Genomic DNA, 25675 nt, shown 5'->3' with positions numbered 1-25675 from the left:
TGCTAGTAGTAAAGCTTACTTAATTACTTGTTGTAAATTACCATTAATCCAGCACCATTAATTAAAATTCATTCTGTTTCTTCTTTGGCTGAAGAGTGGTAGCAAGCAGGATAGAGAAGGGCAAGGAGGAACCTTTTCATAGCTGGACAAGGCAGGTTAGTAGGGCACGTGCTGTGTAAGCAGAAATTGTCTGTTCTCCAGATCTATGCAGGATACAGAGTAGGTTTCTCTTTGTAAAAAAAGAAGGATTTGTATTTACTTGTGAAGACAGTAATCTGTGATATAAGATAGTGGTGGTCGGAGCCAGATTTGGACAGGTTTGAATTGTCTCTGGTAGAGAAGGGGAATCTGAGCCACATCAATAAAGAAATATCAAACAACTGACATACCTTGTGAGGTAGCCACTCTCACCCCAATAGAGCAGCTCTTCCTCTCTGTGTTTTCTCAGCAAATATCCAAAAGCAAATATTTAATTTTTGGACTGGAAGGAATCCATTGCGGTGAGTGAAATGGATCTTAAATTTGGCAAGATTAAAAATACAGTTTCTTTACGTGAAGTGGATTTTAAAACATTATATGCTTTAATTTGGATTTGGAGGTCAAAACCTAAAATTGATGGTGCTCCTGGTCCTACCTGTGATTTTATTTTTGGCCTGTGTGTCCCAGTTGTGGCTTTCAGGATTTTTGATAGCAATTAGAATGATGTTAGGCAAGGCTCTTGACAATTCTGAGGAGTGCTCTGTATTCTCCTTTTTCATTCTGACATTTCAGTTCCTCACAGTTTGCTGATAGTGCCACTGCCATTTATATCGACACCTGCATCTGCCAGTCATGATTCTTGCTTTCAGAGTGGGATATTTCACGGAACGAAAGAACTCTCACGGGAGACACGTCACCTTATTTATCTTTGCTTGTTGTTTGGTTCTGTCTTTATCCTGATCAGGATAAATTTCACATGAATCTCATTATATTTTATAATTTGTTTCTCCTCCCCTCCTACCCCCCCTTGCACTCTGTTTGTAACACACCAGTACCTGTGGCACTGGTACAGAAGGTGCTGGATTGGGTCAGTCCTGGTGTTGCTTGAAGGCCAGGTAAAGCCTCTGTCTTTGTTTAGTCTTTGAACAAGTGGTGGTGCTACACTGATTTGGGACCCTGGGGTAGAAGTTTTTGCTTAGGCAGAGCTGCCTTTAAACACTGCCAGAACATTGTCTTGGCAGGGACAGCCCTTTATAGTCCACTGGAGGCAACGAAAAGCAACCGGTGACTGACTTGGACCTCGGTGGTGTGAAAAGATGAAGAGACTCAGGGAGGGACAGGAGGCAGTGAACCTCTGCTGCTAATGTAGGAGGGAGGCCCTGTAGCAGGAGCATTTGTTCCTCTCCTTTTCCTCCAGGAAGAGGAAGGATAGGAACAGATAATCTGCTTACCAGGAATTTTTTCACTTCTCTCATACCTCCCATGACTTCCCTGCCTCTCCAGTCTTTGCCCTACCTGGTCCTTTCTGAAGAGGGCTGTCTTAGTCCTGTTCACCGAGTGCTCAGAGGCCTGAGCTGGTGCTGCCTCAGTGTCCTCATCTTCTTCTCCAACTTCCTTCTTTCCCCTCCAATGCCCAAAGACTGTCCCCATCTGTTCAGTGGCTCGATTTCTGATCCATTTCAAGTTTTAAACATTCAATCTTTCATCAGCAATTTTTTTAACATTCAATCTTACAAAATATAAGCTGTCTTACAGTATTTTCCTTGTTTGTTTTGTAATAAATACTTTTTCTTTGGTTTGTTGTTTCATCTTTTCTTAGTATTAAAATTCTCAACAGCACAGATGGGAACCCAGTACAATGGAGGTTCCAGTGTTTTCATGGCATGTCTCCTCATTACTGTAATTTTCTTCTGTCTTTGCTGGAAAAATCTGTAAGTATAAACTATCTAAGTACCTGAGAAAATTTATTTATAAACAAAAATGTGCCCTTTCCAGATTTTTCAATATCTTAAGATAACACATTCACAAGTCTGGTTCTTTTTTTTTTCCAGAACATGAAGCCACATTTTTGTTAGCCATTGATTCTGATTTCTGTATAAGCAGTTTAATGTTTGAGAAGTAATTTGGAATATATGAGAGATTCTCATTTTCTCATCTTTAGAAATATAACTCAAGCATGTTTTAAAAAAATCATGCTTTCGAAATTCTTACTTGGCATTGCTGCTCCTCCTGCTTCTTGTCATAAAATGATGAAGATGATGCTGTTAGTCTTGTTTCCAGAGCAGCCTGAAAGATTTCGTAACTTAGATGGCTCCTGGAGCTGTGTAGTTAAGTTCTCTGCTTTATGTACCTGTGTCAGATACACATAAAATTTTATTTTTCTAATTTTTAAATATATCATTGACCATTTATAGTTTGCTTGCAGAAGGCATTATGTTTTGATTTAAGAAATATTTCATTCTCAACTTGATGTATGAATCAATCCCATTACTTTCTTTCCAGTCTCTTTCTCTGAGCATAGACATGTCAATGGTTTTCTGACCCATTTTAATGTTTCCTGCCCCAGCTGACTCTCTCTTATTCTTGTGACAGCCACCCGACTGCTCTCTCTCTGTCCCTGCTAGGTGGCAATGACCTTACTGCTTCTTTTCTTTGCTCTTCTCATATTGCCCCTTGCAACTATGAGCCCCCTTTTCCCTTAAACTGCCTATCTGGGTTAACATAATGGTTCCATATTGAGTAGTTGTACCCACCTCTACTCCATTAGAAGATTTCTTTGTGTCTGAAGCACAGCTGAAAGAAGCCACACTGCTGGTCTAGTAAATGGTGGAGCTTCTCCTTGTAGCCTTGCCTTGCTTGTGTTCAGTCCTGTTTTCAGCTGGAATAGACTTGGTTTTCTTCTTAGTCACTGGTACAGTGCTGTATTTTGGATTCAGTAAGAGGATAATGTTGGTAACACATGGATGTTTTGGTTGTTGCTAAGCTGTGCTTGCCCTGAATCAAGGACTTTTCAGTGTCTCATGCTTTGCCTGTGAGAAGCTGTACCAGAGCTGGGAGGGAGCATGGCCAGGACATGACCTGAACTGACCAAAGGGATATTCCATACTACAGGATGTCACTTCTAGTATGAAAACTCGGGTGGGTGTTGGCCAGTGTGCTGGTCTCACTTGGGGTAGAGTTAATTTTTGTCACAGTGGCTAGTACAGGGCTATGTTTTGGATTTGTGCTGAACACAGGGTTGATTGATACAGAGATGTTTTTGTTACTGCTGAGCAGGGCTTGCACAGAGCCAAGGCCTTTTCTGCTTTTCATACCACCACACTGGTGAGGAAATTGGGGCTGCCTGGGAGGCTGGGAGGAGACACAGCCAGGACAGGTGACCCAAACTGACCTAAGGGAAATTCCAGACCATATGACATCACGGTCAGGATATAAAGTGGGGGGAAGAAGGGACCAAGGAGGATGTTTGGAGTGATGGTGTTTGTCTTCCCAAGTCACTGTTGCATGTGATGGGGCCCTGCTTTCCTGGAGATGGCTGAACACCTGCCTGCCCGTGGGAAGCAGTGAATTAATTCCTTGTTTTATTTTGCTTGTGTGGCTTTTGCTTTCCCTATTAAACTGTCTTTATCTCAACCCATGAGTGTTCTGGCTTTTACCCTTCTATTCTCTCCCTGACCCCGCTAGCGGGAAAGGGAGGGAGCAGCTGCCTGGGGCTTGGCTGCTGGCTGGGGTTAAAGCACAACAGCCAGAAGGGACCAATACTGGGGATGGGCTGGGTATTGCTGAGCAAGTGGTGAGCAATTGTATTGCACATCACTTTTTCTATGGGGGTTTATTTCTTTCTCCTCTTCCTTTAAATCGCTATTATTATTATTATCATCATCATTGTGATCATTGTTGCTATTCACATTTGTGTTACTATATTTTACTTTGTTTCACTTACTAAACTCTTCTTATAATCAGCCCATGAGTTTAACTTTTTTTATCTGATTCTTCTCCCCATCCCACTGGGGGAGCAAGTGAGTGAGCAGCTGTGTGGTATTTACTTGCTGGCAGAATCTAAACCGTGACAGTTCTTTGACCAGCACAGCTGTAATAAAATTGGTTTGGCTTTGTCTTTTTCTAGTTAAACTGAAAACCCCAGAGCAGAGTCTCTGAAGATGTATATTGGAGCAGAATCTGCCTTAATTCTTTCAGCAGTGCCTTTTTTATCCATCTGTTTCATACAAGAAACTGTAGGGCCTGACTTTGGGTAAATTTGAATGTAAATATGCATTGACTATGCATGTATGTCAGGATCAGTATGTTGGCAAACCGGATGTTACAAATAGTATGAGACAGACTTCTTCTGGCAAACCTGCAGCCCTGTTTGACTGAGCACCCTCATCTCCACAATCCCTGGATTTTGTAATCTGAGCAGGTTTGTAAATACACAAAATGTTAGAGTTGGACAAGCACTTTTAAATAGCTTATGTCAAAGTATGTAATGTAGTTTAAATGATGAGATTGAGTCCTTCATCACTCAAAAATACAGAAGCCCTTTCTTTCTGGAGTAAAATATGATAAATAAAAACAAAGAAATTCTGGTGAATAAATTGATGTTCAAAGTTGGCAGGCTTGGTAAATTGCACCTGGAAGGCTGAAGAGATAACTTGTCCATCATTGCTTAGGAAGAGCAGGGCTTGGTTGCTAATGCTATTCTGAACACTGAAATACACTTTCTAGTAATGCACAGGCTGTAAGTTTGATTTGTTTATTTATTTTATTCTTGAGTTGGTGATGTTGAGTACTATGTTCTCTGCATCATGGAACAAAGTGTGAAATTTTGTCATGTAGTAAATATGTTTGTTTTTTCTTCTTCTTGGGAGTCATTTTATATTTTGAGATATACCTAGCAAAAACTGGAGTTGGGCAATTTAGAAGAAAACATTGTCAGTTTTCACAAAATCCTGAAGAAACAGGTTTTCCTTCACTTTTATTCTCATTAGATCTGTATCTGGCACAAGAGATGGCATAGCATTTGGCAAGATTAAAACTATTAAAGAGTTGCCAGCAAAGGGTGATCCTAGGATGAGTTTATGTCAGGAAAATTAAAAGAAAGGCCAGAACAAAGGTATTTTTTAATACATTCTTTTATTTTAATCAGTTTGGGCCTATTCTTTGACTAAGCTGATAAACAGAAATAAAGTAAAACATAGTATGTTTTTCACCTGTCTAGGTAGTTAATGGCAGGGGTGTCTTTTAGTAGGTATGTTTATGGTAAAGTTAATTTTCTTTGGTTTACTGGAAGGCTTTTTGTGTGAGATCTTGCCTTCAGAGCAGGGAAGAAACTAAGAAATGAATTTTGTGGGAGGGAAGGATATTTTTAAGAGCCTTTCATTTGGAGCATCTGGTTAGAAATATTTTGGGTATGATGTTCCAAAAATGAAAGCAAAGACATACTTCTATAGCCATTGCTTTAAACCCTCTTTATTCCTCTAACTCAGGAAGTCCTCATGAATTAGAAAACTAAACCTAACATTTGAAGTTGTCAATGTAAAAATGTCCTCTTTGGACTGCAATTATAAGTTTAAATGTTTCTATCAGAATTCCAAACATTGGACAGTAAGAAGTCAGCATGTATGTTTGCTATGCAGTGATCTGTATATTGCATGGCATAGAAGCTCCATTTGAAACCATCTTTCAGTTCTGTAGGCACAGAGGGATGTGTTAAATTTGTACTGTAATTGTTAATAAACTTGTACTTCAGATATGTAACATGATGGTGCTTAAACCTTTTAAGAGGACAATAGTTGCTTAACTGAAAAGAGCAGCCTCTTGGTTTAAGCAAACATTGGCACTACTTGTGTACTTTCAGCTAGGAATAAATATATTGTAAGTCTATAGCTAGCTGTATATATCTGTATACAAATATTTTGTCATTTAAGTATTTTTGTGATGTACAAGAAAAACCATTAACTGTTTTTCAAGGCCTGACAGACTTTTCTCTAGTCTTCAAAAATTCCAATGCAATAAAACTTTAAGCAGTAACACATATAGACAGTGAAGTCTTGAGCCTGTTGTTCAAGGGATTTCTGCAGAATCAGAGAGACTTCTTGTGTCATGTGGATATTTTCACGTTTATTTCTTTGATGTAATTTGAGAAGGACACGCATTTATATATGCATGTAACAAAAAAATCATCTAGCTGATTCCATAGTATTGGACTCTTCATTGAAATTCAGTTTTTTCTTTGACTCAAAATAGCAGTAACAAGAAGGGCAGAGAAGTTCAAAGAGGGCCCTTTGATCTTTGTAGTTGCATGAGGAACTGGGAGTTACAGGGCACTTGCTCTCCCTACAGAGGTTGCCCTTTCTCCAGACCTGTGCTGGATCCTGTGTGTGTAGAAGAGGGATGAGCTGCTCAGAAGGGGGGTAGTGGTAGGGCAAGTGCTGTGCTGGGTTTTGTGCACCCTCAACACCTCTGCAAGTTTCTTCTTCTATGGACACCAAGTCTGTCAATTAAGCTTCTGTATCTTGATGGGTAGCAGCAAAGATGAGCCTGATTCTTTGTGGTGGTTTTGTGCATTATTGTGATACCTGTAAATATGGATGATGCCTATTAGTGTGTTTGAAACAGGATTCATGTTTCTGATGAGTGTATTTTTATTCTAATCAAAAAAAGGCTGAGCTAGGGGATGTGCATTGTATTATATATTCAACCATAATTTTCCTGCTGTTTATTTAACTTCTGCAAGGCAATATAAAAGAGGTAGGGACAACTGGACATGAGAAATTCAAGACACATATGCCTGCTGGATTTTTAGGTCTGCCATATTCCCTGGCCCTAACTTACTATCTTTTCATGACATACTTTATGGACTTAATAGGACATGCAAAGCACTGGCTTAAAACTGCTTTGGTCTTTAGGGCTTCTAGTAATGAAAAATTTCAAAGTAACTTTGTAAAGGTCTGTCTGACAAAAGGCATCTGAGTAAGTACTGGGATAAACCCTGGCTAGTGACATTGAGGGAGTCTGCCATGAGCCCAGCAGAGAAGACGGGTTGAGACATTCCCCTTCACCTCAAATTTGTGCAGAGACACTTCTGTTGAAACTTACACCACCAGGGAGCTGGAGGACAGTATTCTGCATGCATAGCATTGAAACAGACACTTGGATTTTATTCCCTAGATTCATTCTTTGGCAAAATATGAAGTAAGTGTATACACTGATGTTCACACCCACTTATATCAGCAGTGTCCAGTGTGAAACATTTACTGTTGGTAATAACCGCCCATATGTTTAAAGTTTCCTTAGTCTTCTGGGCAGACTGTGTTGCGAAAAAAAAGATTAAATCACTTTCAATATATTTTTTTGGTTTTTTGCCTACAAGAGGTTTTAAATCCCTGCAGTTCAGGTAGCTTAGAACTCAGCATTCTTATACTATTTTAAAAAGTGTATATGCAAAGGTGGTTTGATTAAATTAAATGTAACTTTATACATACAATAACACAATCAATTTATGAGTATTTTATTAATAAACTGCTAATCTACTATAAAACTGAATTCTAAGGAAAGTATTGAACAGTATTCTTTTTAAAAATTATTTTTCATTTATAAAGGATCAACTTTTTTAAGTCAGAGTCCTACTTATTTCATGTAAAGGCGATTGTAGGAAAGTTAAAGGTGAAAAGGAAGCAAAAACTATAGCTGCTTGTAAACATCATTCAAATTAGGAATTTTGTCAGCTGAAATGCTCAGTATCAATCAATATCACCAGCTCTGCATCCATTGGTGTGTAGTCTCCTTTTCCCAGGCAAAACCAGTCTTCAGGCTTGTTGGCACTAAAGGCCTTTGTTGCAAGATCTTTTGTAATTGTAGTTGAGGACCATGCCTGGCCTGAGGGTACTCCTGGCCTTCCGTGATTATGTCCAAACTGGGACACAAATGTATTATGTCTCTCATGAGTTTGAAGTCTTCCAAGCATGCATCTGTTACCCTCTGTCTGTAGTCAGTTGGTCACTCCTAAAACGAATTATTCAAGTGCAGTATGGTTCTGTGATGCAGGGAATATGCATACCATTGATGGAAAATAATGTTAAAGAACCTTTCACTGTGTGTGATTCCCGTGTGATATATTTGAACAGTGGGGCATGTGTATGTAATGTGCTGGCTATTACTGGACATCTGTCAAAGCAGCTCCTGTTTTGCATTTAGTATTTTAATATCATATATAGATGTCACGGATTAGTATTTCTGAAATTTGTGTGCAGACTAAACATCATTTCTGTTCTTCATTCTGCGTTCCTAGTCTGGGACTGTGAAGCTGACCAAGCCTGTGGCGTTATGGACCCAGCAGGATGTCTGCAAATGGCTGAAGAAACATTGCCCGAATCAGTATCAAATCTACAGTGAGTCATTCAAACAACATGACATAACTGGTAAAGTATGCACTATCAGAAATATTTTACTTACTTAAAATGTGGCGAATTGTTTTACTTTGCTGTTAATAGACTGTGACTGTGCACTGAGGGCTTTTTCTTGATTGTATAACTAGAGAGTTGCAAGGTTTAGAGCAGAGGGAGTATTTCAGCTTTCTTGGGATGTGGTAAGTGATAACCTCATTTCTTTAAAAGACGATTTCAGATAGTTCAAGGTCACTATAAAAAGGAAAGAACCTAGTCTGTATGTACGTAAAGGCCTCAGCCTATTCATTCCAAATAAAAAAACCCAAAACCCAACCAATTAAGAAACATCCTATGAGGAAAATGTAATTTATGTAAATTTTCTTTTTCATTGAGGTGTTTGACCTTGAATTCATATTCTTTTTTTGTGCCTCTCCCCACTCTTTTTTTTTTTTTTTTAAATAATCTTAGTGTCCTTAACATGTAGGATGGGAAGTGATCCCAACTGAGTCCCTCCCTTAGCCTGAAGCAGGATCAGTACAGTGAGTTCATTTCTGATGGATGTTTGTCTAACTTTATTCTGGAAAACTTGCAATGTAGCAGATTTTTGCATCTCTCTATTCCAGTATTTTATGGTTCTTAAAGTTGGTATTTTCCTAGGATCAATCTAAACTATTATTTCCAGCCAACCAAACTGGTTTCTGTCCCAAATGTGGCTTGAGTACAACCAACCACTATTTCTTACAGTCTTTCCTTAACTGTGTAGGGTGCTTCTCAGTTGCACATACTTTCCTTGCCTTGTCTAAAAAATATTTGTTCTATCATGGTTACTCCCCAAATACACACAGAACCTCCAAACCTTCAAATCTGGGTCTCTTTTCTTAAAAGAATATATTGAAAGCAAAATGGTATTGTTTTCTTATTTACTTTAGAAGTTGATATTGATTCTGTTGATCTGTGTGACTTGTTAACTCCTACTCAGTTTGCTGTAGTTGTCTTTTGGCTGATCACTTTGAATTGACATGAGTTTAGCAAATATAACTTGGGAGTTAAATAGCATTTTTGCTCATATACCAAACAGTAATTAATCTGTAAAAAGTTTAATATGGAACACTGATTTGTTCTCTGCAGTGGTGGTTTACAAAACTGGAAATTGGCATTCAGCCATCTAAAGTTAAGCAGGGATTTGAGTTTCAGTCTTAACAATAACGCGTTGTTAACTAATGTGTGTTTCAGTCAGTATCTGATCATGTACACGTGTACTTGTGTTGCTTCCAATTTTACCTTCATTTCTGTTGCTATTTTCTTTCTAATAATATATGAATGATTTCAAACATGGCAAACTACCCATATATGTTTACTTTGTAGCCATGAGTACACATACACACGTGAGAGGTGGTTTGTATTGGTTTGATAAGTGTTAAGGTTTAGTACATAACCATTGTGCCCATTTCCTCTCAGTCACCATCTGCTGAATGCAGTCTGTAGGAATGTAGCCTGTGTCTCCACCCATGTGTACAGAGCTGACTGCATCCAGAACACTACCAGAAGAAAATGAAGCTATTTTAAAATATTTTCTAGTACTGCTGTACTATATTCTCCGTCTAGAATTAAGGCACTGTGAGATGAAGTTGAAAGGAAGACATTTTCATTTCAACACAAACACAGATGGAAACCTTGTAGTTTCATTGCTGATGTGCAAAACGTTGAACTTTATAGACCTCTATGAAAAAGAAGAATCAAGATCAATCTTTCTTACTTTACACAAAAGAGGTATAGGGGAAATATTGGTATGAGTGTTAGAAAGTAAATCTGCAGGAAAGAAAAGAACTTCAGTAAATACCGAAGAAGAAAGACAATCAATGTCTGTACAGATTTTATAAAAGTATATTGTGATAATATTGCAAGTGAAATTATTAACTCAGGAGGATATTTCCAGTGCTGTTGGTCCCCATGATGCTGATTATTTGAAATCTAATAAAGGGAGAAAACAGTGGATTTGTGGCTCAGAAAAAGCAGAGCATGGAAGGAGAAGGGAAACTAGTGTGAAGATGAAGCCAAGGTAGTGTATCTATTCCCAGATATGGCTGTGGAAAACAGATGTGATTGTTGAAAATTTCTCAGGAATTAATGTGAATTTACAGGCTTTTTTGACATGGAAAAATATGATGGAAAATATCTTAAAGAAGCTTGTTCAGCTGGGAAGGCCAAGGCTCTTGCACCCCACTCAGACAGGCTGACTGGCTGGGAAGCAGCACTGGTGGGGAGGATCTTGATAGTCAGGAAGATGAAATGAGCCAGTGTTGTGCCTTTCAGCAAAGAATGCTGACACTATTAACAGGAACATAGTAACCTGATCAAGATTAGTCATTATTTCCTTTATTCTGTACTTCTTAGACTACAGTTGTTAGATCTCCAGTGCAAGTTAAGGTGAGGGCCACAAAGATGCTAAGGGCTGGAGCTCTTGCCCCGTGACAGTGGATTGAAGGAGCTGGGCATGTTCAATCTGGGGAAGAGGCAGCTTGTTGGGGTGGGGTGAGGGCACTAGCAGCAGCCCCCACTATGCAGAAGGTCATCAAAAAGATGGAACCTGACCCTTTGCAGTGATGTATGAGAGACACCAGGCTGAGGCTGAATATAAGGAGAAACTTTTTTCCCCAGTGAGGACTTTTGAGCATTGGAATGGGTTGCTCAATTTCTGTTCTGGGAAGGTTTCAAGCCCCAGATAGATAAAACCTTGAGAAACCCGATCTGATCTCATAGCTGACCTTATTTTAAGCAAGAGGTTGGGCTAGAAGTCTTCTGGGGTTCCTTCCAATCAAATTCTTCTATGGTCCTATGATTTGCTGAGTACTTACTGAATACCTCAGAACCAGCCAGTGAAATGCATTTTGCAGCCAGTAAGGGGAATTACATATGGAAAAGTCTAATAAGAAACTGGGAGATTTTTTAATACGTAAAATCCTTGGATTTGGGGAGTGGAGCATGTGGTTGACTTATTCAGCAACAGGTGAGAAGTGTTTTTAAGGTGTTGGACTGTCGTGGTTTGATGCTGGTTAGGCACCAAGCTCCATGAAATCTATTTATTTACTTCTCTCTGCTATAGTTAAGCAAAGAGGGGGAAATTAAAACTTCTTTTTCATAAGGTGAAATAAGGATTATTGAGGAAAACAGAAAAACTTCAAGGCAAAGCAGGTCCACACTTGAATAGCTACAGTATAAAGAAAATTTATTGCTAACAGAATTCAAAGTAAAAAGAAGTAATAAGAAATTAAAGCAAACTCTGAGAACACTTTCCTCTTCCAGTACCTCCTTTTTTCTACCAACCCGCACAAGGGAAAACAAACATGGAGTTTGGTCAGTGTTTCATTTCTTAAGAATCTTTATGTTTAAAGAAAAGAGTTTCTTCTGCTGTGCTGTGGGATTCTTCACAAAGCAACAGTCCACCCGAATCTTCTGCAGTGAAAAAAAATACCCCTCCCATGAATCTTACATTCTTCCCACACTGTCATCACGGGTCATAATAGCCATAGGGTTTTTAGTCTTTTAAGGATGACCTATTCCAACCTGAAAGCAAAGGCTCTCTTCTTCAATCTTTAAAAGCCTTTCACAACATTTATGGGCTCTGGCGTTGAGCACTTTTTCACGAGCTGCGTGTGGATTTCTGCATCCCCCCATGTACCTCATCTTATAAATTATAGGGAAAACAAATTACTGTATTGTAGTCCAAGTCCTCACCACAGCTTGCACGGAGAATTTCAGCTCCGGGCGCTGGAAGTGCCTACATTCTCCTTCCCTTCCCCCACGCTGACCTTGGCGCCGCCATGTTGGCTTCGTCTCACATTATCTCACTTTTCCTTTCTCCCTGACCTGGAAGAAAGTTAGTGCCTGTTAAGTTGTGGCTAAGAAGTTGATCTTGTCTCTTGTCTGGGCTCCGCGCTGAGGAAGACTCGCCATGTCTCTTGTTGTCGGCCGCATGATGTTTTTGCTCGGTTCGACGTGAGTCGTGCCAGCTGCGGGGAGGCCCCGCCGGCCCTGCCGCCCCTCGGATCCATCTCGGCCGCGCGGTCCCGGCTCCGTTGGAGGTTTTCCGGCCGTGCGGCCGCTCCCGGCTCCGGCCTGTCTTTCCCGGCGGCTCGGCCCCACGCTGCTGCGCCGGGGGGGGCCCTTCTTCACCGCCCCTCAGCAGGAAGCGGGAACAAAAGGAAACTTCTCGAGCTTGTGCTTCCTTTAAATATGTAAATTGAAGAGGCGGTACCAGCTTTTTCACTGGTCTAGCAACCTGTCCATTGAACTAAGTTTAAACTACCACATGGACGCAGAGACAGGACGGAAAGAACTGGAAGGAGTAATACTGAGCAAGATACAAGGGCACCTGACAGGAATTAGCAGTGATGGGAAAAATAAGAAAATGGAGGAAATGCCATGGTAGGGTCATGTTACTGGAGGCTCTACAACGGGTGTTGGTGTTTACACCAGTAGGAGACATAAAAAGTTGTATTGACCTGCCAGTTTTTCCCACTCATTTTATACTGGTGTATTCCTGGAGATAAACCTGAGAAATAGACCTTGCTCTGTGTGTATTTATGGCTTTGAATTTACTGGGCAGCAATACTTTCAGATGACTGGGGAGTTCCAGAGAGATGAGTTCTTTAATGGCCTTATTCTGTACCATTGAAGCAAATGAAGATTTTTCCAATGTCTCAGCATTAGCAGGAACAAGACTGGGCAAAGAATGACTAAGGAATAACCATTTTGGGGCAAATGGTCCATTGACAAAGTAACACAGCAGATGTCTAAGTAATTATTTATGAATGTATGATTTAGAGGGAGGAAGGGAGGCAGGAGGCAGAAAGGTGGGAAGGCGAGGAGGAAGGAAAGTGGGAAGGATGGAAGGCAGGCGGGAGGGAGGGTGGGAAGGCAGGCAGGAAGAAAGGAAGGAAACCCTGCTTCATGTTTTGTTTTTACACCATGTTCCCCAGTGTGTTAGTCCATGTCTTCAGAGCAAGAGGTTTTAATGCTATGATCATTAAACAAACCTCATTCTGTCAAAGTAATACCCAAGAGGTACCTTGGTCCAATTGAAGGAATTTGATAGGAGGTACTTGAAAGGACTCAAGCCTTTTTAAATTAAACTTTTAAGAAGGAAAGGAACAGGACTCAAGAAAACCTCATTTTAGTTTTAGAAGGGACCAGAACTTCTGAATATTCATTAAATACCAAACAGCACCTTGGGAAATGAAATATGAACTGCTACTGAAAACCTGCTGCAAATAGTCTTAAAATCTGACTAATTCTATATATTCTAAAGATGCTTGCATTAAATAAGCTTTATTGACATATTTTTCTGAAATTCATACAAAATCATGCTTTTAAAATCAGCATTGAATAATTTTTTTCACTTCAGTAATGTATTTGTAGATGTTAGGGTTTGTCATATCCAATGAAATGCTAAGTTATTTAGCATATTGGTGAAGGGATAGTCTCATGGTTTAAGATACTACACTGGAATTTCGAGATACCTTGTCTCTGTTTCAGTTTACTCTGGAAATACACTGGAAGTTTACTTTGGAAGCACACTGAATCCTCAGGGTCTAAGTTTCTCTCTCTCTACACAGAGAAAGGGTTTGTTTTTAAAATCGAAGTGTTGCGAGATATCTTTCAATTTTTAGAACGTATATAATTTAATTCTCCCCTTTGTTTCATGGACCTCAGGTGAGTTTTGTGGTGCAACCAGCACAGTGGCTTGGGGATGAAAGGTATGTGGTGGAGTGCAGAGTCCTGTGTTTCATTCCTGGCTCCAGGGCAGGAAGGGTGACTAAAACCAGGTGGGTTTATTCACTGTGGTGAGATCTCCTGAACATGTTCATCCTTTGCCATATGTTTTGGTTGATGTACAACAGAGATAAAGATTCCAGTGTTGTTAAATGTGTTGTAATATGTGTATAAAAGATACTGTTTGAGTGAGCTGAGCCTTCCTGTTAACAGGTCTGTTTCATTTGGAACAACTTTTGCCCACTTCCTGACCCTTCCCTTGGCAAGTGATTCCAACGTTACCTTTCATTCTTCCATTATTGATGAGTATTACACTGACTCAAAATATTTCTCATGCCAGTGACATAACACACCTAATGTGAGGCCTGATGCAGGAAGCAAAATGAGGTTTTCTGTAAAGTAGCCTTTGTAGCTGTTCCCCAACTGCTTCCCGACACCTGTCCCTCAAGAGTTTTCTCACAAATCCTACTGTAGTTACATTAGAGAAGACTACATAAACCGGCACCTTTTTTTAGATTATTTTATTGGACATTGTTTTATTGTCCCTTATAAACTGGTCACAGCCTACCCTCTAGGTTGTTACTGGTAGAGGCATGTTTGTGGTCAGCTGTAGGATTGAGATCAAGCAAAGAAAGTCCTGGGTCAGGGCAACGTGTTGTAGGAAAAGTACTTAAGCCTCCTTTAAAACATTATTTAAGTTTTGATTACCACATTTTTCTTTGCTTGGTCCCAAACTGTAGCAGGTTTTGAGCATTCTTCAGCACTGTCATATATCTCAGAAAGCACCTTCACTGTGTCTAAATGGAGGGTATTTCCAATAAAGTATTAGTTACCTTCCTTGTTTTGCACATGACAGTGCTCTTCAGCACAATAGATGTCTTCTGCCAAGCAGTTTAATCTGATAGTGGAGAGCAGAAGCAACTTTCATCTCCAGCCATCTCTGCGAAGCCATTCTCTTCTCCATGGTGCAAGGCTTAAACCAGCCTTACCCTCAGTCCCTTATTTATGCCATTTTTCCATGCTCTTTCTGTGGGATCTTAACAGCAGTGTTGGTTGGTGGGCTGTCAAATCAATCCTGACTACATCCATCTGCAGTTTAAAAAATAAAATCACTGCTTTGCCCTGGAGAGAGCTTTTATTCTGCTGTCTGGGTAAGGTCAGGCCTATTTGCAGCATTCTTTATGGAGCTGTGATGCTTGTATTGGAAGATGTGAGGGACTGAAGAGTTTTCCCTGTTTCATACTTGGTTCCTCTCAAATTTTTAACATGTGGAACACATCAAAGAGTGATGGGTGTCGGGATAGGGCTTCTGTTTGCATAATATGTGGCAACTGTTCTTTTTGCATGGAAAATAGTATCAGAAATATATTAATGTAGCCCTGTGTTTATATAGTGTAGAATTGAAAGAAGTTGGAAAAGTAGAAATCTTTTTTCAATATTCAGCCTCCTACTGACATAGAAAATCTTGTGTGAAAGTAATGTTCTCTCATGTCTCAGCAATGGTTTCTAGGTCTGTCTTTTCAGTCAGATGATAGCTCATAAAATACATGGCAAAATTCCACAGCATGAGACAAAGCTGTAATGGCTGCTGAGAGATCTGGTGTGACCAGGAAGGCTCATCTGCAGTCGAGAAGGAGACAGTGAGGCATTCAAACACTTCATGGGAGTTGTGACTTCAGTATTAATATAGTTGATTCTTTTCTCATAAATTGTCTTTTCTGTGATAAATAATCTGTGGAGTTCATCAATTAGTAATGAAATAGATTTTTTTTCCCCTCTGTGCACAAACCAGTGGGGAGTGTTTGGTGCTCTTATTTGTTACATAAAATTCTGTGTGGAAGAAGTGCTAATATAATCCATTCTGTTTGGTAGAAAAGGGAACTTGATAAAGGGCAATTGAGGCATTTGTGGCCTTGCTTGTCAATGATGTTAAATTCCATGTCTACTAAATTCAGAATGAAGTTTCCATGCTCCTAATCTATTATCAGCTGTGAGATCTGCTGTGCAAGTAGCTGGTGAACATTTTGCACAGTTTCCTGTCTTAGTGGATATTTTTTGGGTCAGGCAGCTTTTCCTTGGTACGCTTCTCCACCTTATCTGGGAAGATCTCTCAGGGTCTCAGTAAAAATTGCTCTACAGCATACTCAGAAGTGAATCTCACTCTAGCTGCCTCTTTTTCTTCAGTATTCAGTAGAGCCATGGTAGCCAAATTTGCTGTAGCTGTTACTCCTGCCTGATGTAGAACACAGAATCCAAATAATCTTTGAACTGAAAAGTGTAATTCCAGTCCTTTAGCTTCAGATCTGAAGTTCCTCATCAACTTAGCATAGATGAGTTCTGTACTCTTAGAGTATGAGCATTTAGGGGAGACAAGAAAAAGGTACATTGCTCTTCATTTGAAGCAGTGTTTAATTGTTCCTTGGTACTTACTCTTCATATGCTGTCAGATATTGGGGAATTAATGTTTCATAATTATACATGCAGTGATAATTGGATTATTCCTTCCCTCTAACACAAGGGTTTTTTCATTTTTAATTTAATCTTGTTATATTTATTTAAGTAATTTTTTTCTTAACTAGAGATCATATCATGTTTTACTGTTCTCCTTGGAAAGATCTTTGTTGTACAGTCCTTGTAAACCTGATCCACGGTATTCTCTACAGAACACTGATTCACATCAATATCGTGTACAACGCACTGGCAGAAACTCTCACCATGGCAGCCAGTTTCAAAATAAATTTCTGTTCCTTACTCAGAAGAGATCTAAAAATGTGAATTAGGGTAAGATATGGAAAACTGTATCAAATGTCTTAGCAAAGCCTTTTTCAGGAATCTCATTCCATATTGTAAAGCTTTGATATTTCCTGGTTTGCTGATACGGCTGCACAGTGTATCTACAAGAAGAACTGAGCACTGATTGTGACCCACTGACAGAGCCAAAAAGCTTAAGAACTACTGATGTAGCCTTTGGGTGCTTACCTGTCTACCTTAGGTAAATCAGGCATCCAGCTTCAGCGGGATTTGTAAAACCAAGGATAAGAGTGTGAATTACTGAAGTAGTAAGTGGAGAGGAAAGGTTTGCCTCCAAACAGATGAATTTAGTGGACTTCATATAGCCAAGAGAAGATGTTATGAAAACAACTCTTTTATGTTTACCCCATTTCCTTTATCCGCCTTTTGTTTTGTGACCCTTCTCATGTTCTTGATGAAGCCTGCTTTTATCAACTATTTTGTCTTTAGCTGCTTTACAGGAGTATTGATTAATTTATTAAATGTTCTAACATTTTGGTCAATATCAAAGCTCTACCCTCTCATTGTATTTCTTAGGATAATCTTTTTCTACACATTTTTGGATCTCTCACTAGCTGTTAGTGATTACATTATTGCTTTACCATGTTCCTTGGTCAATAAAGGCTGTGAGAGAGCCCTTTATCTAGAAGCTGGGCAAGGTGAAGCTCTGTTGTTATTTGTAAGACCTCCAAGGAATAGCCTGAAGCCATGGAATGCAGCATTCTTAACTCTGATGGCACTTCTTTATTTCCCTTTCTTTAATGTCCCCACTTGATTTATACTGATGAACAACTTCAAGATGGCGCATAATGGTCTGGAGTCTTTCCACTCGAAGGATGGGTCCTTAGCTTAGAACTGGCCACTGAATATTTAGACCTTTGCATGAATTGTGTTGATTCCAAGTGTTGTGCCCTGACTGAAGTCTAATTATGCTGTTATTCTGTGTTGCTTTTTAAAAACTCTGCTGTGTTTGTGGAGTCTGGAAATTATTTTTCCAGCTTGGTTAAACTGATGGTTAGAGCTGCTGTGCTCTCATTTCCCATCAAGTCAGGCTTCTCTGCAACACTTCAGAAGTTTTGGATCCTGTTCTGGTGTACCAGGAAAAGAAATGGGAGATATTGCAGAGTCTCATTTCAGGTAACTTTTGCTATTGTCTGGGAAGAAATATTTTTTGCCTTTGCTGTGCAACTATGATGTCAATTTTATGGCTCAGTTGTAGATAAGGAAAACTTAGATGAGGAAAACTAGAGTGATTAAGTGGAGGAGTTGTTAGAGGACCATACAGTTCTTCATTTTGAAAAAGTGAATTAATTTGCTGCTTAGTGGGTGTGTGTTTGTGATATCAGTGAGCAGCTAGAGCTGATTATTTTTATTTCAGCTTGTTACTTACCAGCATGTGCTATTCATGATACAGGAATTTAGTCATAGTGTAATCTTATAATTATTTGGCAGTGTTCCTCAGTCTAATAACACATCCAACCTCATGGTGAAATGCAGAAGGAAGCTCCTGATATCTGAACCTGGATGAAGCCATGGCTGAGAGTTTGACTTGTATTTTGAACAACAGGAAGAATTTCTTCTCTGAAAGAGGGTGGTCGGGAGTCGGAACAAGCTGCCCTGGGAGGTGGTGGAGTCCCCATCCCCAGAAACATTCAAGAAATGTCTGGACATGACATTTAGTGCTATGGTTTAGTTGACATGGTGGTGTTTGGTCAAAGACTGGACTTGATCTTGGAAGTCTTTTCCAGCCTTAATGGTTCTATGATTCTAAGTGTGTATTTAATCTCTCTCATCCAGCTGGTCTGCAGTACCCTGTGTTCCTTCTCTCACCTCTGACTTGCTGTTGCCTCCAGATGCCCTCCACCAATTACGCTGTGATTCCAGCTTCTTCATGGCCTCTGGTTTTTAATATATATGTGGAAAACGACTCCACTCTTACACCAGGTCTCTGACAACTGGATTAATCACATCTGTCGCCGCCCTGTGTTCTCAGCTGTATTCTGGTTCCTCTGCCGGGACTCGAGGCACAGCCCACGGGAATTGGGCTGGCTTCTGCAGCCACCCCCTCCCGAATTCCCCCGCTGCGGCCGGGCAAACAGCCACCTGCAGCCTTCAGGACTTCTCTGCAGTACTTCAGCACTTCAGCGGCTCCGGGCCGGTGTTTGGATAGACCTGGGGATGCCCTTGGGAAAGCTGCGGGTTTCGCTTCTCCCCTTGCGCAGCCCGCGAGCCGCCCGGCCCCGCGGGTGCAGCCCCGCGCGCCGCCTGCAGGGGGCGCCGCCGCACCGGGAACGTGCGGGAGCTGCGATCCCGGAGGAATCCCGGCGCTCGTGCAGCCCCGCGCAGCCGTGACCGCTGCGCTCGGGAGGGCCGTCCTCTCCCGAAGCCTCCCCGCTCTGCTAATGAGCTTGTCAGCGCCTCGTCTGTCATGTCACTCTTTGATTCTGGTTTTGGAAATGCCAGCCCAGCTAGCTGAGCCTTTTGCAGAGAGCAAAGAGACCGGGGGAGAAAGGATTTCTCCCTTCTCTACCTCCCCCATATTACAATAAAAATAAAATCCAAAGCTGCTTTTTTTTTTTGCTTTTTTTTTTTCGTTTTGGTTGCTGAAGTGCTAAAGCAGCTGCCCTCTACTAGTCAGGGTTTGCCAAAGGAATAGCTTTCACTAAAAGGAAGAGCCTCTCAGTGCTTGTGGAAATTGTTTGATTTGATATAGTTAATTGAACAGGTTGAAAGTCTGACAGTGTCCGGGGCAGTGCACCTGACCCCGAGCTTCATCCTTGTTATAGCAGAATGCACACTGCGGGGAGGCCGCAAATACCTGGCTTTTCAGCAAACATGTAAGGACCTAGCTCCAGAATTTTCCTGTAGATTCTGTGGAAGGAGCTCTCAGAATGAAGAAAAACCCCAAAAACGGCTGCATTCTGTCCAAGCCCTTATTGCATTCAGGAATTTATTTTCATCCCTTCACCCAGCAAGGATCTGCACACCCTGAGAAGTTTTTTTCTGATTTCTCAGATCCTGGTGGTGACCAGCACTGAACTAATGCAGAAGAAGGCTTCCTGTCCTTCTCTGTGCATCCAGACAAATGCTTTATTCTCAGAAAGAGGAATCAACTGCGAGAAACTTATATCTTTTAATTTATTCTGTTATCTGTGAACCGAAACCCCACACTTACAGATGTGAGTCTACTGAGACAAAACCTCAGGACTGGTCTGAAGCGTGTGCATAGGGATTTATCCATAAACTTTTTTAACAAGGTGGACTAAAGACGTGACTCCTTAAAAGAAACCACGACAGAATACCGTCTTCCCCTGAGGTTTCATTAATGTTACTGAGCCCCAAAGTACTTATTAGAGGCAATTTCTTGTTATATAGCAATCAACACTAAGTGTTTGGCCTCAGATAAAACTTGGGGGACTCCTATTCTGATGGTTTCTTGTTAACTACAGTTACTATGTACCTTAATGCGATATATGAGTGCTTATATTTGATAGCTATGTTGCTGCTGAAAATCAGGCGCTCTGTTCTTCAGTGGCTGCAGTCTGCTGTGGATTTCAGTCTTTCTTTAGTCTTGATTTTAGTCTTTTAACCCTGCAGAAAAGGATAGGGAAAAAAACCACAAACAAACCTGAATAAAAAACCAAGAAAACCAGAGAAAACAAAAAATCATGTCAAAACATGAGCTGTCCCGTAGTTTTCAGACTCTCAAGAGCCTGCAACCCATTGGGCTGTGCAGACCTTACCCTGCTCCCAGTATTTCTGCTTGAAGCATGAGGAATTCCTGCCTGCCAGGCTGGTAAGAGAAGCCTCCAAGTTCCACAGACAAAAGTGTTGCTTCTTAATCACTGAATAAAAAACCCAAATGCTCTCCCAAGGGGAATTTGAGGTTTTGTTCTGTTTTGTGAAATGATGAACAATGATGCCCTTGAGGAAATGTGTATCTTTTGTCAGTGTGCCATGTGTTTGAGACAAGCTGTCAATGTAATCCCAGTCCTGTCAGCCGTACTGACAGGGCACCTGCATTGCACAGGCCCTGGTGACATTGTGCTGTGATTACAGGGAGGTTTTTTACTGAAATGTTTGATCCCCTAAACAAGTTTATGTGTATAAATAAACTCAAGTCACTTTCTCTCATATTCTTTTGGGTGCAGGGAATTGCTGACTTGATGTATCTGTTTGCAGGTCACAATCACCAGACTCTGTAACTGTTTTGGTTAGAAATGTCCTTTTGAAACCATCTAGTCCAACCCCCTTGCTTTAGCAGGTTCAACTAGAACAGGTTGTCCAGGAGTGTGTGCAGTTGAGTTTTGAATGTCAGCATAGTTGTTTTATTTAATCAAGGTTTTCCTCGACTATAACTTTGAAGGTATACTTTTTAATGTTTGTTTTGCATAGGTTATGTAGTTTTTATGTTACAGTACTTCTTCTTGATCTAAATATAACATCTCAGAACCTGAAGATGGATTAATAACGTTATTCAAAAAACAGTGCCAAATGTGCAATGATCCCAAATGGCCTGTAAGGAAATGTTTGTTGAATGTTCCAATTTTTTGTTGCTGTTTTTAAGTATAAACACTGTCTGGAGAAATGCCAGGAATGTAACAATCTGTTATGAACATATCAAACCTATGAAGTACTGCAGTCCAATCCGCTGTCAAGCTCTAGTTGAATTGCCATGCGAAATTGCTTGTGTCCATTGGTTTATGGATGCTCTGTGCATATAGATAAAGCTTGTCATATATTGGCTTATCAAATACAAACAAAAGACAGCTTGATTGTGATGAATGTCACCTGTAACCATTATCCTAGGCTAATCTACTGCTGAATTTGCCGTTCACAGATGTGTGCAGTCCTTTTTTATGTCACATTAAGCCATATGCAGACTCACATCATAGCGACTCATTCCAAGTCTATCTCATGGAGAAAGCTTCTTTCTGTTAATAAATGGTGGTCTGCGATTTTTTTATTACTCTCAACACAAGGAGCTACAGACCTGTTAGCCTCTCACCAATTCTGCTAAAAGAATGGAACAGTTAATTTGGGCTTCTGTCAACAAAGAATTGCACTGTATAGGTAATACCAGTTATCTTGATGCTCAGCCTGTCAAACTAACCTGGTACATTTTTCTTTCTTTTGTTTTTTTACCATTGGCAAGGGTACAAGTTTAGTATTTAACAGCTAGCATGCAGAATACAGTACCTTTTTTTGCCCCGAAAGAGTACAGCTTAGGATCACATGACATCTTAATTAAACATGGCCTTTTAATTCCATATGCTGCATGCTGGAATGAGGCTGGTTCATTGACAGATGCCTGCACGCAGTAGGGAGACACTAATGAAAAGGGCCTTTATTGGTGTCCCCTGGTTTAGCTGGTTGTGCAGCGTCGTTCAGCCTTTCTGTGTTGGTTGCCTACGTGTAGCAGCTGATGTGGTAGCAAACAGTCAGCAGGGTGGGTTAATGGTACAGGTGTGGTATAAATAATCCAGCTAAATTGTTCTGAGAAAATTTGTTTTATTGAGCCAAATGTAGTGCAGTATATGAGAAACCCCTTCATCCCACAGGTACAGCCTCTTCTCCCTTGGAAAGCAGACTGTCAAGGAAGATGAGTTGGGAGTTAGTGTAGGTAGACGCATTACATGTACTCTAAATGAAGAGCTAATGGGACTAATGTAATCTCTTGTTATAAAAGTTGAATTGAATAGCAGGGATTGTTGTAATGTACACAGGCCAGGCTGCTTAAATCTACAAGGATGCTGTGTCCAGTTGTGATGTTTTAATTCTAAGAGTAGAAGTATATAGAAAGCAGAGCACAGCCTTTTCCCAAGCCTGGAAGGTGAGCCTTGTGTTGTCATGTTACAGGAGATGAAGCTGCTGAAAGGAAGGTTGATAGGTGACTTGATAACTGGATATAGGGATTTAGCAGGACAACAGTGTGCGTTCAAAAGCTGAAATTGGAAGCTTGAGTTATTCAGTAATTGGAAAACGAATCCTGGCTTTGCAGGTCATTTAGCAGTGGAAGTACTTACTAGAAGAAAGGGTAGACTAAAAAATTCGAGTTTTCAAAAGGTGAGAAAGGTGGGTGGAAAAACACATGGTAAGCATGTGTACGTGCAGTACCCAGGCTGCATGGTCACAGTGGTCCTTCAGCAGAAGTATCTGCAATCTCTAGATTTCAGCACACTCTGCAACTTCATTGTGTGAATTTGGGTAGGGGATGATTTGTATTTGCAGTTTTATTTTTCTGCTTCTTGAGGGTCTATGCCTTTAGAAGCAAACACCCCTCAGAAGCTCATGTGAGCCTTGAATTAGGCACCCAACATAGTAGAAGAAACTAGTTAGCAAAACTACAGGTAAAACAATTTACCAATTTTTCTTCCTGTGCTTACACAGGAAAAAACACATGTTTTTTCCTACTTGTTCAATCAGTAGGTCAGACTAGGTCTAGGGTAAAACTTCTGATACAGAGGCGTTCGCACTTCAGGCTGAATGTGAGCAGTCCTGCATACTACTAGATATAGCCCTGTTGTAACCATCACATTTGGAGTAAGTACCTGAACTTAGGAAACTATGGGGTATTTTCCTGGCAGCTCTCTCCTATCGTTTGAATCTCTTATATTTTCCTGTGTTTGATCAGAGAGCAAGCTAGGCTAGATACACATAGTATGGAAAATCTAAATCTGAGATTTGAAGTTCTTGTCTGTCTTCTCTTTGAATTCTCCTGTGACTTGCATTTTGCAAATGTACCAAATGTGATGTGCAAAGATGGTGTCTGTAAGCAATCTATTACATATTTCTTACGAGCCCAGTTGAATGCTGATGCATGCTCACATAACTACCATTCCTTTAATTCTGTTCTTAGGCATCATTTCTGTACAAGATTCCCCACATAGCCTGTTAATACCATCTGTTTTCCAGGTCTATGTACCCATTCTTCTTAGAGCAGATAAACATTTGCTGCTGAAGCTGCATGTGATACTCTTTTGGTGGAACAGGTACCAGAACCTGCAGTCTGGTAGGAGACTCTGACTTCTTGAGCTGTTGCCTGGGAATTTCTTGACATGTATCACTTCAGAAGTGGCTCTTGCACTGTCCTAAAAATGATAATGAAAAATAACTATTGAAGACTGTTTCTTCTGAAAGCACAACCCTTCGAGTGTGTTTTCTGATCAGAAATGTGTGGCCATCAACTAATGTAGCCTGGATCAGATCAGGATTTTAGCCATGGAACTATGTTTGGCCTCCATATGCTACATACAGTATTGCCATAAGGTTTGCTGATCTAAGTGTGTTGCTGGGATGGGACTTAGAGCTGCAAAGTGCAGACATCAAATCAATCTGACAGAAAGCAAGGTTCACACTGGCTATGTTTGTTACATTTTTAGGCAAGAGTATATTCTAGTTGTGCAAATGTCCTTGCTTTTTTTCTGGGTTTATGGCTTCTTTGGGTTTAAATAGACTACATAATCTCAGGGTTTGAGATTTTGCAAAAACTCTTGAGGGATTCAGATTGTGAAGTTCAGGTGTTCTCTGATGTCCATTCAGAAAAGTTGTTCAATGACTAGGCTTCCAGGAGATTTTACTTTTGGTGTGAATTTTCTTTGACAAAAGCAGAAACAGTTACCTACTCAGGTCAGAGAATATTGTCTGTAAACTGTACAAGATCCCTTTTTTAAAGCTAAATCTTGAACTTCTGCATAAATGGTTGAAAGAGAAACTGAATCATCTGAGTCTTAATTTCCTGGGCCTCGTAATTTTTATATCTGCACTGCTGCAGCATAGCACAGCTTTGCCTGAGCACAGCTCTCAGGCTAGTGAAGGATCACATGGAGTATTCATGAGCAGTCTTCTCTCTGGGCTGTGAGCGAGGTGGAGCTTTGAGGCAATGGTCTGTGATACTGCAGTGGAGGAATAAATTCTTCAATTCATGTGCACCTGCAGACTGCAACTTCAACTGAAAATGTTGAACTGCATTGATTCCCACATTGCTCATCATAAGAGCTAATTCAGTGGAGCTGTCCCTGACTGCTTACAGTGATTAGAGATGTAGGTGATGGTTTCTAATCTTCTACAGGGACCAGTCACTGGAGGACAATGTGGGCTTTATTTTGCCAGTGAATTTTGCAGCAACTGGCTGACAGTAGAGGAAGTATCTTCTGTTTCAGGTACTGATTAATGTCCATTCAAAGCACTGCAAATTCAGGACCTAACTGGGACCTTCCAGCATTTTTGTGTCCTAGGCTTAGCCTCTTTTTTCTTCTGTTTTGAGACTTTTTGTCCTTCTGTTGAACAATCTTCCTTTCCAGTAGTGGAAACCTTTAGAAGTGCAGGCGTCACAGTTCTCTCATTGTATCCAGCTCCACAAAGGCACTACCTGGCTTGGATGACTCTGTCCCTAACCTGGGGTTGGAGCATGCACAGTCTCTTGCAATGGCTCTTTGAGTGGGTCTGTTGAGTGGTTGCAGACTGAAATGCTTTGAAGGTTCTAACACGAACAAGTTTACATTGATCTTCATGAAGATAGTATGTTGGCACAAAGGCTTACTATCAAGTTGTGCTTTCCAGTTAGAAACTCTGCGATATTTTTCTTCTTCCCAACAGTTACTTAATTCTTTTAACTGAACTGCAAATATTTTCCCTGACCTTGTAATGAAAATCATTGAAATTTTTGTAACAATAATTAGGCCTAAAAAATCAGTCTGATTTAAAATAACTAACATGGAAATTTTCAGCCCCAGTGGTTGAGGTTC

The 25675-nt window shown here is 40.4% G+C and overlaps 1 protein-coding gene across 2 annotated transcripts in view; it reads left to right on the top strand.

The window, feature by feature from the left end:
* SAMD12 (sterile alpha motif domain containing 12) overlaps positions 1–25675 on the top strand; it is a 180922-nt gene that overhangs the window by 37877 nt on the left and 117370 nt on the right. For both annotated transcript variants that reach the window (XM_042035695.1, XM_042035694.1), the window contains exon 3: positions 8270–8399. In XM_042035695.1, coding sequence (XP_041891629.1) covers positions 8270–8399 — 130 coding nt within the window. The remainder of the gene's footprint in view (positions 1–8269; positions 8400–25675) is intronic.

Source organism: Corvus kubaryi, unplaced genomic scaffold, assembly GCF_017639235.1.
Source record: "Corvus kubaryi isolate FWS band 111438036 unplaced genomic scaffold, C.kubaryi_AGA036_p1.0 37385, whole genome shotgun sequence".
Classification (NCBI taxonomy): domain Eukaryota; kingdom Metazoa; phylum Chordata; class Aves; order Passeriformes; family Corvidae; genus Corvus; species Corvus kubaryi.
This window is presented reverse-complemented; position numbering and strand designations above follow the sequence as displayed.